General features: G+C 54.7%; 3 protein-coding genes across 3 annotated transcripts; all 3 read right to left on the bottom strand.

Annotated features, from left to right (window-relative positions):
* Positions 1-264: 264 nt before the first annotated feature.
* On the bottom strand, positions 265-1,374 carry BESB_047090 (uncharacterized protein; the record flags this gene model as incomplete). Its single annotated transcript, XM_029363160.1, has 1 exon — positions 265-1,374. One exon carries the CDS (start codon positions 1,372-1,374, stop codon positions 265-267), a length of 1,110 nt encoding a protein of 369 aa, XP_029220526.1.
* A 2,679-nt stretch (positions 1,375-4,053) lies between these two features.
* Positions 4,054-4,877, bottom strand: BESB_047080 (uncharacterized protein; the record flags this gene model as incomplete). Its single annotated transcript, XM_029363159.1, has 3 exons — positions 4,054-4,161; positions 4,430-4,531; positions 4,635-4,877. 3 exons carry the CDS (start codon positions 4,875-4,877, stop codon positions 4,054-4,056), a joined length of 453 nt encoding a protein of 150 aa, XP_029220525.1.
* A 2,557-nt stretch (positions 4,878-7,434) lies between these two features.
* On the bottom strand, positions 7,435-9,694 carry BESB_047070 (uncharacterized protein; the record flags this gene model as incomplete). The annotated part of the gene is made up of 3 exons (XM_029363158.1): positions 7,435-7,719; positions 8,560-8,689; positions 9,039-9,694. The coding sequence occupies 3 exons, from the start codon at positions 9,692-9,694 to the stop codon at positions 7,435-7,437; spliced, it is 1,071 nt and encodes a 356-aa protein (XP_029220524.1).
* Positions 9,695-10,702: the final 1,008 nt, after the last annotated feature.

The following is a 10,702-nucleotide window of genomic DNA, read 5'->3' as shown; positions in this document are numbered from 1 at the left end:
ATAATGTCTGGAATTTATGTATGCACTGTGTGTGCGACCCGCACCACCTTACCAGGAAAACTCGTTCACCAAGACGGCTTTATCCACAGGCCCCAAAAGAACCCATCTGTGGTCTTTCAACTTCCGTGTGTTGCGGCTACCTTGTTGGTTCGTATCCTTCCTCTCTATAAATGCACTACTCCTTTGACTGGCAACACAGCCTATCAAGCAACTGGCGTTCTGCCGCCCTCCCCATTTGCTGTGCGATCATGAAGAGGACTTACCTCACATCTTCGCATCTGTCCTTCCAGCTTGAGAAATCGATTCCTTGGCATGAACCACATATGCTGTTGGCCGTAACTCGGCTTCCTCTGCGTAGAGGTGGATCCTGTCTGCTTCAGGAACCTCCATCATATGCGGTAAGAGCCGGTCCACCCGCCCCAGATAGTGATCCACTACTCTTTCGAGCGCACGTGAATTCGCGTCATACAAAGCTTGCTGCAGTGGCCCAGTCGGCTGTCCGTTGGCTTCGGCATCCTTCAAACCCTGCTCCAGTTCCATTACCCCCGGTGCATAATGTCTCCTTATCTTGTCCGCACCTGCCCGAAAGTCACGCGCCTGGAGTTTAGCTTCATCAAGCCGTCCTTCCTCTACTGCTCGCATTCGCATCGCTTGTGCGACGGAGCTCACATCCACGTGGGAAACGTCATTTGCGGCGATATTTTCGGCCACAGTCAACGCAATCGCGCGCTCTGTGGCGAGCTTCTGTCTTTCCACCAGGAAATTCAACATGTCTACTAGCGCATCTTTGACCTCCATGGCATCGTCGAAGGCTACATCGGACCAGTCGTCCTTGAGGAACCGCAGCTGCGAGTTTTGGTACTCAATGCGGTCTTCAACATCGTCAATATGCTTTTTAAGAGCTTCTGCCAACCTATGAGAGGCGTTCCGGCGTCCAATCAGGTAAATGAACGCCTGTGTACGAGTCTGCTTGTCAGCAATCGGCCGCATCTGCCGATATCGCCGGAGGCCGTACAGTCCCGCAAGAACAGCCACTGTCGCGAGCACGGCGCCCACAGCGTACCGTCTCCTTCGAGCGCTCGCTTTTTCAGTTTGATTGTGTTTCTTCGATGGGGCAGTCCGCTTGATACGGGAGGTTCGCGACAGATCCTGAGTTTGCCCGTGGTTCTCTTCGACAGTCAAGTCCTCAGGACTGACGGCATCCCCATCCGGGTCTCCTACTTTCCTCATCAAAACTGCCCCCGCACGGTCATAGCTCGAACCAAGAGAAGAGCTCCTCGTACGGCCCTCGGCATCGCTCCTCGCCGCCAGCTCACTGGCCATGACAGGCAGCATGGCCTCGTCTCCCTGTTCCCCAGGAGACATAACGAGCATGTGCAAGCTGGAACTACCACGTACGTCCGCATCACCTACTGTTCCCCACAAATTCCGTGCTGTTGTGTGAAGAGAGCTGGCCTTTGTTGGGCTAGTCGAGTCGTTCTGCGCGGCAGCACCATATGGGTCACCGGGGCTTGAACTGTACGTCAGCTATCGCGTACTCGTTGTACGCAATGCGCCTTCTCGGGACCGTGCCGTGGAGTCTGCACTTTGGGCGGAGTCACAGCAGAGAATGGTCAAAAGGGCCACCCCGGGCACGCGAACGGACGCGTTGTATGAGATTTTCACTGCTGCAGCCACGCGCCCCGGCGACAGAAAGACGCGGTGGTATCCACGAAATTATGACCGAGGTCACCAGAGCTGATATGGATGCAAACCCGCGGGCACCTCTGCACCTCACGTGGACAAGTGGGGCAGCAATGTCGCAATTCAGTTTTTGGCGGCTGGAGATGTCGGGTTTGCAAAAACGTGTCGCTTCTGCTCTCCGGATGCTCCCCGGGTGCAGATGCAGTACAGAGATGGCGCACAAACCCGTCCCTGATTCAAGATCTCGCGAAGTAGTCGCCGTCGGCTGTTGTGCCAACGAATCTCTGTTCCATTCTCGAAGGGGGGCGGGGGAGTGAAGCTGTGTGCCTCACTGCAGCCGTATGGATGGAGAACACCAACAGACCGGGCTGTCTGTTTGACTATGTTTAACGCGACGTCGATTTCCCAACCCTTGCATGCACACGTCGCGCGCGTCTGGGTCCAACGGACCCGTCCTCCCACCGGAACCCTTGAGCCCTCTATCCCTTACTCACGAGAACAAAGGATATGGACGGCAGACCAGCCTGGGAATTTACTTTGCGGGTAATTAAATAGGTAAGGGTCAACGTCCCTGCAGATTTTTAGTGGTGAGCAACAGCACTGACAGCGCAAAAAACGCCAGAATAGCTAGCGGACGATGGCTGACGGATGAGCTACCCCCGGATAATTTCCTCGGTACATGCGATTGGGGGCCCACACTTCTTTAACCGGCGGTCTCTACGGCCGCGAAACAGTTTTGCTGTGCTTGTCAGCACCACGCGATGTGGCGCAATAGCGTGGGGGATGGAGCGTATCATCTGGCCTCCTGCATCGATCTCGAGCTAACCACAACGGGGCAGAGGTGCATCAGCAGCTCTTCAACGGTACCGCTGCTCCCCAATGGCTCTCAGCCGGCACACGAGCGGGGTTTCCGTTCATCGACCTCTGTTTCCTAGGGGACATGACGCGCGGGGCAGTAAAAGGTCTGACCAGAAAGCCTGGGTGCCCGGTTCTGGCTGATGTTTTCGTGCACAATGGTTCACTGAGTTCCACCTCTAATACCGACGAGGCAACGGTACACGTCTTATAAGAGGGTGCAATGCGACTGTTAATTTTGCAAAGCCGTGCTGCAGGCGCACCCTGCGTTCACGACTACGTGGATCTGCCTGCAGCGCGCGTGAAATGTGTCGAGACCCATGTGCTGCAAAAGCTCTGCCTCCATGTCGTTTTCCGAATTCCACAACGTGGTTGTAGGAGGGGCCAGAACAACAGGAGTTCGGGGCCAATGCGTATACGCTGTGGAGCACGCCACGGAACTCAGTGACGAGGCTGGTTAGGCTTTGGGTTGAACGGCATCCCTGCGGTGATCATGCCGACTTCGATTTGTGAGGACGCACTGTCATAACATGACCAAATTATCTGTACGTTATTTTCCTTAGATTCTACATGTTCCTCTCGCGCCTACGCCGTGTCTTGCATCTCGAATGCAAGTGTACCCAGGTACGGAAAGCCGAACTCAACCGCTTCCCGCGCGGCCTGCCACCTATATCGACTTTTTACGCCCCGTTTTCCTGGCAATTAGAGCAACCAAAGCGGGAGGAGGCGGGACGGTAGCATGACGAGTGCTTCCACACAGTCGCTTAGAAACAGCAGCATCAGTGGTGGAACTGCCATTTTGGAAGACGTACCAAATTTCGTCCGTGCCCTCTCGACGCACTAAAGAAATACGTGTTCCAACTGCTTCCAGCCATGTGGCTCTCTGACACCTACCATGAAGCCGCTCTTGCCGCTGTTGGAAACTGCCTAATTTGCACCTGCTGCCCCCCATCTGACAGCTTTTCTCAATCATCCCTGCGAGAGCTAAGCATCCGGTCCTCGGTACGTTCGACACGAGACACCGTATTGGGCCAACCACTAAAAGAAATTGTAGTGAACCTTAACACACAGCGACCGACATCGACTGGAAGCGAATTTCCATCGCATCATCCGATCCTGCCTTAACAGTATGCATATTCCCTTCGGCGGACGGCAGATACTTCCTTGTTTCTTAGAGTTTGGCATTCCGCACTGGTCGACCCTTCTTAGGGTTCCTTTTGCAGCATGCGTGCCACTGCGTTGGGTTTGCCGATGTGTTGAGGCCGGTCCTTCATGACTCGTTAGGTTTTTCCAGGCCTGATTAAATATATCCGTGACGTATGATACGTAATGGGATTCTCGTGGCTCGGTACGGAAACTCCACTCCCATCACTTGCGGCAGTTGTCGCACAAGCCGGTTTAAATGGTGCTCCATTGCGCTTTGCAGTGTGGGCACGTTCATCGTAAACAGCTGCTCCTGGAGCAGTGCCACGGGTTGCCCAGCAGCTTCTGCATCCTTGAGGAGCTCCTCAGTTTCTACCACTTCTTTTGCCAAATGCCATCGTATGGTGTCAGCTCCCCGTACGAACAGCCGCAGCCCAGCCGAGCTTCGTCAAAGCGGCCTTCCTTCGACGCACTTAGCCTCTGAGCATTCGAAAAACCCGTCAGCCGATACGAAAGGTTTCGTCCCCAAGAGCTTCTGCCACAGTTAAGACAAACTCGCGTTGTGCAGCTGCCTTTCGCCATTTGTTGAGGAGTGTTAGGGAATTCTTCAGTGCAGCTTGCACTTTCAAGGCTTCTTCCATTTTCGCTTCGGAGCCTCGTTTCGCATAATATTCCAGTGCAAATTGATGGACCTGTAGTCGTGCCTTCGAATCGTTCACCTCCTGCTGGAGGTATACAGACAGCTCACGCGCAGCGTCTCGACGTCCGACCCAATACCAGAACGCCGACATCTGGCCTCATCGGCTACGCTCTCTTTGATCTGCGCGATATTGCCCAAAGTAGAACAGCCCTGCAAATGCAGCAACAACCGCAGACAACACGACGAGAACGTACCGCCTTCTTTGCCACCCGCTGGCACGACGTGTACTTTGTTTCCTGAATGGACGACTCACCGCGCCTAGCCATGACTGCAGGCGGGACGGAACCGGCCGATTACCATCTTGGACAGCGAACCAATCCACCCTCGCGTCGTCATCAACGCTGTCACCCCTCTTTCCCTGTGAAGCCGCTCGGGCACCATCTTCACTCAAGCCATGCAGCAATGCCCCAGTGTGGTGTCCGGCGTCAATTGTTGCCTCCGCATCATGGGCCTCGCCGGACAGCTTCGCGTCGTCTGCCCGTGTCCCAGGCGGCATCAAAATATCGTCTGCGTTGGAGTACTCAGTTCACTCTCATCGCCTCCTGCCCCTGACGCTGTGTTGACCGGTGCTGGGACAAGGCAGCCCTTTCAACGGATGGGAACATCATTCTGTGACGCAATGTCGCGTACACTGCTGGGCCCCGTACCGCACGGCAGCTCTTGCATACTTGTTGCCTCTGAAGTACCTGCACGGGGCCGTGCCGCTGAATCTACAGTCTGAGCTTAGCCACCGCCGAGAATGGCCACACTGGCCGCAAAAGAGCATTCAGACGATGCAGACGAACGCACTGCATGAGTGTGTTGGCACTGCAGTCACACGCCACCGAAAACGTCGCCACCGCAGGCGTTGACATCTAGTGGCACAGGGCTATCAGGGTGGCGTGCGGCGTTAGGAACCGCAACATGGTCGTAGACGCTGGTGGCGACCGGAATCTGCAGGCAGACATCGTGGAAAACCCATCAAACAGGCCTAGACAAGGCGTGAGACTGGACTGCATCGCCGGCGACCCCGGCGGCCTGGTGCCACCTCGGCTGTGCAGCACACAAGGGAACGACGCGTTTCACAGTCTGGTTTGTTACCGGCTCTGACTACGCTTCCGCGTTTCAACCCATAAACTGCGTATCATGTCACATGTGGCCGAGTCCGATAAGCGATGAAGCTGGCAGAAAAGACTGGAAATTGCTGGCTTGGCCTTTGCACGACACATGGGGAGTCACGTGGATTACACTGCCATCCCCGCGCGTCTCTGGCCCTGTGTTCTGTTTCTTCAAGCCGACATTCCTCTCAAATTCTGAGCACAGACACAGACTTCCAACCCATAATAATGACAGCTGGGATAAGGCTGCCGTCGAAACAGCCCATGGACGCCTTTCCTGATTTGCCACACGGCAACTATTCACGCAGGAACCACTGTGATGGAGTCGGTGTGGAACAACGACAGTCGGACGCTAGAGATGCCACTGTGCGCAAAGACGCTGGCAAGAGCACAACTACAGCAGGCAGCGGGCTACGCGCCTGCCTCGTGCGCCTGAGACAGAGTCGCGGGAGCTTCAGAGCGCAGCCTATATTCGCATCGGTTACTGACGCCGCGGAAAAGCTTCCACAGCTATCCCAAGAGCAGCGGCACTGCTCACATGAGCGTACATGCAGTGCAACTGCGGCAATCAGTGGACAATGAGCGGGAGGGGCGGGCTGCGGAACACACCCGCACTGGCGGTCGGTCAATGGGGCCTGCGCGCCATTGACCGCCGCCACCTGAGGACTGAAGCATCGCCAGTTCACTGGTTCGTGACCCTGAAAGGTAACCAGAAACCCAACATCATAGGACACGGCTGCAACCGACACAGGAAAGGGCTCTTCACCGCTAGTGGCACCGATACAAGAATCCTGATCATGTATACCCCGTATAGATATTGAACAATACGCAGCAACGAGCGATGGGCAACTCATACACTGCGTGCGTGATTTGGAATCAACAGAGAGAGCAGGGATTTCACGAAGAGATTCTTACGAACCCCGGAAAAGCACAAAAACCAGGTAAGGCGTTTACTCCTCGAAGGGTTGGCAGTTTCGCAAGGGCGGGAAGGTGTGTTTTGTTACGAGGGTACCTGAAACTACAACATGGTTCTGAGATGAGGCGATCGACGAGATTTTCAGTTGTGGATGCCCCCCATTCCACAAGAAGGCAGTCTCAGGTCAGCAAACGACGAAGGCGTGCGCGCAGTGAAGAAGTTCCGTGCCGTGAGGGTGCCCTACTACAATTGACTACAGTTTTTGTGAGCTTGTCCTCACACCCCTCTGAGTTCCGGATCTAAAGATACGTGCTTTTCGAAGGAGTACCCAACAACAGACATGGGCCGTCTGGTGGCATAATCTCCAAAGACTAGGTGCCCCGGCTACGACTCTGGCGTCCTCTGCAAGTGCTCGACAGTCACCCTGTGCGAAATCCTGGCGTGGCCCTGCCGAGATTCCATTTCGCCATTCGCGTGGGAATGTGCTGCAAAGCAAGTGGGGTCGGATGCTAGTCCTTCTTATCACCTTAGCACAGGAAACTGCAACATCGTAGCACCCCGTACACGTACCCCACCTCGCGGTGAAAGGAACGCCTTCTAGTTGGTGTTGGTGCCTTCCAGTTGGTGGTGGTGCTTTCTGTTGATATTGGCGCAGATGACGAGATTCAGTGCGTCTCTCGATTCCGCCTCGTCGGTACGCATTACGGTGAAATGTCATGTTTCGTACGTAAAAGTGCTAGAGGATTGGGAGTAAGCGTAACCAGACCTGGAATATATTCGCTTTTTGTGCACGGCGGGTCTCAGCCCCACGCCTTCTCAAACCAGTCTGAGACGTTTAGCTGTGCGCTTATGCGATAGTAGATCCTCTGCACCCGCATACTGCACCGCGGACCTCGCTGCGCAACACTGGTGTGACTGCAGCGGCCCGCGGAAATTCATTTTGCACGAAGGAGGTCGTGCGGCCTGTTCTACCCACCGCTTCACTGAATCTCCCCTGTCCGCAGAGGCGGCATTCCACTGCATACTCCCCCGTCCTCAAATCATGGGTGAGCCAGCGTCTGCAGAGGCAGATCAAAGAACTGCGCATTAGCTTGCTGGAACTCCTCGAAAGAGAACTCGCGGGGCTTCAAGTTGAAGTCGAGCACCCACCGCGACAGGTTCGGGTCGCTGTAAAATCGAAGAAGGAGCGCGACCAAATGCCCGCCTTCGTCTTTGGAGAGATACTCGCCCCGCAGAATATCTCCCTGAACAAGGCCCAAGTCCTTCTCCTTTCCGAGCTCATCAAAGAACGTGACGACGACAAAGGGAGATGGGCGGCCCGGGTTCTGTGGAAGCACGAAAAGCGAGAAATAGGCGCACCATCCACGCTTTCCACACCCTCAGCTTCTCAGACCTCTTGCGAAACGAACGGCAGTGCGAGGGAACTACACGACAGCCGCGATCAGCAAACGAGGGCGGCCTCAAACAGCACTCAGGCGCCACTCTACACACAAACTGTATATAAACAAAGACACTGTAGTTCTTAGAATACTGTAGACGACCCCGGTTATGATATACAGACAGTCAAACTCTTTACGGTCGCAGTACACCATCGCCCCCCTGGACTGCTTAAGACAGGTACTAGCAGTCTACGCAGTTGATACCCACACATACACGCATATATACATTCCCATATACATTTATATATTACATATATATAACAGATATATTATACATATATTACACCACCCCAGTGGACTGCTTAAAACAAGTATTAGCAGTACCAAGTGTTCATGTATAACAGACGCTCCCCTCGTTCGACTACCTACCCAGAATCCATTGTTCCAGAAATTAACGAATGCCCGCAGCTCATGATGCATTTCCGCTGGAAGGAGACGAAGACGCCGGGCCCCGCGGGAATTTAGCCACAGACGCGGGGAGAAAAACAACTCTAGCAGCGCTTCTGGTACATAGACACATATCTACAGGCCTCCACAGACACGCCGCGTGCGCGCCTATGAATCTTCGTCGCTCATCTCTCTGCGCGCACGTGTATTCTTGTATATCTTCATACATATAGGCCATGCAAAGCTCTCGACACAACTATCAAAACGTTACAGACACATCGGGAACTGCCCAGTCATGCTGTGGTTGGTGGACCTGCATCAGATTCCACGTTCTCGCACCTGCGTGTACTCATGCATTGACGTGACGAGGCAGGTGCGCGCGCCTTGGAACTGGACAAAGAAGACCTCGAAGGAAGCGCCGCCTTCTCCACGGGGAACCGGAAGAACAAAGTGTGGAGCCGCTCGGGCGCTGAGGACCAAGAGCCTTGAACGCACCAAATGCGTTTTCCTCCATCTGCTCTCCGGAGGAATTCACCTTGAACCCTTGCCTGTACGCTGAGCTGCTTTCTCGCATTCGGACTCGCTCCCACCCTGCTGAATGTCCAGTACTCACACTCCCTTGTTCTCGCGGGGCCCCTCACTACGTGAATCTTCAGTCCGCTGTCTGCTACAACTTTTCCCGCCTCTCGAAGTGTTCTTCTCGCGAGTGCCTCCCCACCCGCAACCTGCACCGTCCTGTCCCCTCCCGTACTGCGGCGGGCCCTTTCTCACCGGCGTCGAGCGCGAATTCTGTCGCACAAAGACCATCGGTGCCTTACTTGGAAATCATTCGCTCGAAGGCGAAGTGTCTGAGGCTCGCGGCGACCGTCAGCGCCTTGCTCTCAAAATGTTGGTTCCAGATGTCTACAATTTCTTCTCTCGATTTCAAGCGCAAGAGCGGCAGCTTCACGACATCGCTCAGCCTCTTGGAGGATGGATACGAGACGCAGAATGATCGGCTTTGGGTGTACATACACCCGAACGACAGAGGGAAAGAAGACCCTGGCTGTGCTGGCGCTTCAGCCCTCTCGTTTCGCCGGATCCTCAGATATGACCTCCTCTCAGAAAGGCTGTTTCTGACCGTGGAAAGAGGAGATGAAAGAGAGCGTGAGCAACACACAGAGCGACAGCACGCGAGCGACGACGAGCCGAGGGACGGTAGCCCGACGCTGGGAGAAGACTGCGACGCGGAAGACGCCGAGCGCGGAGCCGAAGGAACAAAGAACGAATACCGAGATGCAGTGGAACAGACACTAGACGAGGACGCGGAACCAAAAGAGAGCACAGGAACAGGCGACACAGAACCCAGCTCGACTTGCTGACGCTTCGCGCCGCCGAGATGCCTGGCATCATTCGCTGAATGCTGACCTGCACTTTTCCGCGTCCTGAAGGAAGCAAGGACTTCTTCACAAGGCGACACGAACGCCCGTCTCATTGTGTTTCTCGGTTTGATTTACTCTAGAAAGCGCCGAGCGTCTCCCTGGCGGCCTGCCAGGAGATAAGCAGTAGCTCTTTCTTTCTCACAGAGACACCTGTTGAGCGCCCGCGTTCTATCGATGCAAACGCATTCTGATGTGACCACGAAAAGGGAAACAAGACACTCCCCTGAGCAGAAGAGAGGAACGCAAAACGAGCCACAAAGAAGAACGAAAAACTGACCACGGAGAGCGTCTCTCGACGTGTGCAATCGTCGTGAAAGAGGCAATGACGCAGGGAAGATTAGGGAGGGGAGACATAAACCAGCTTTCCTCGCAGAATCGACCGTTGGAATGGAAACTTGGATGAGAGTAGAATAGTGCTCGCGACGAGCTGTTGGTTCTCGTCCTCTGGAGCTTTGGCTCATTGAGAGAAAGCTCGGTTTCGCTGCGACTTCTCGCTGCGCCTGCATGCGTGCGTGCCGCGTGGTCGATCTCAAGACAAACATACGCCGCGAAAGGCGGAACAAACGCGACAAAAAGCATTTGACAAGCGTCTCATCAGGAGGCCAAACTGAATTCCTTGCTTTCTGTTTGGATAGCGAAGTTCCGAGCAGGCAGGGGCTTCGTTTGCTGAGTCGAGAGCAACGCTGCCACGGGCATGCGTGTCTTCTTACACCTCTTCTCGTGAGGTATTTCACTGCGTATTCCTTCATGTCGTCTTTACTCACTTTCTCCGTTTAATTCTTCTTGCCTCACATCTTAACCCCTCGTTGTCTTCCCTGTCTCCTCGCTTGTCCACGAGCGAGTGTGTTTACTTTTTTTCGCGCGGATGCCGCGGCTCGACCAGCTCTGTGCGTTTTTCTGTACGAGGCAGTTCGTCTCCCAGTCTTCGTCTACGCCTTCTTCGCCGTGATCCTCTGCTCCATTCTTTCGCACTTCGCTTCTCTTCTGGAATCGTGTGTGTCATCCACCTCGCTTTCCTTTGGCATTCTCTCCGCAGCTCGGTCTTCGCCGCCTCGCTCATC

Source organism: Besnoitia besnoiti, chromosome III (assembly GCF_002563875.1).
Source record: "Besnoitia besnoiti strain Bb-Ger1 chromosome III, whole genome shotgun sequence".
NCBI lineage: Eukaryota > Apicomplexa > Conoidasida > Eucoccidiorida > Sarcocystidae > Besnoitia > Besnoitia besnoiti.
This window is presented reverse-complemented; position numbering and strand designations above follow the sequence as displayed.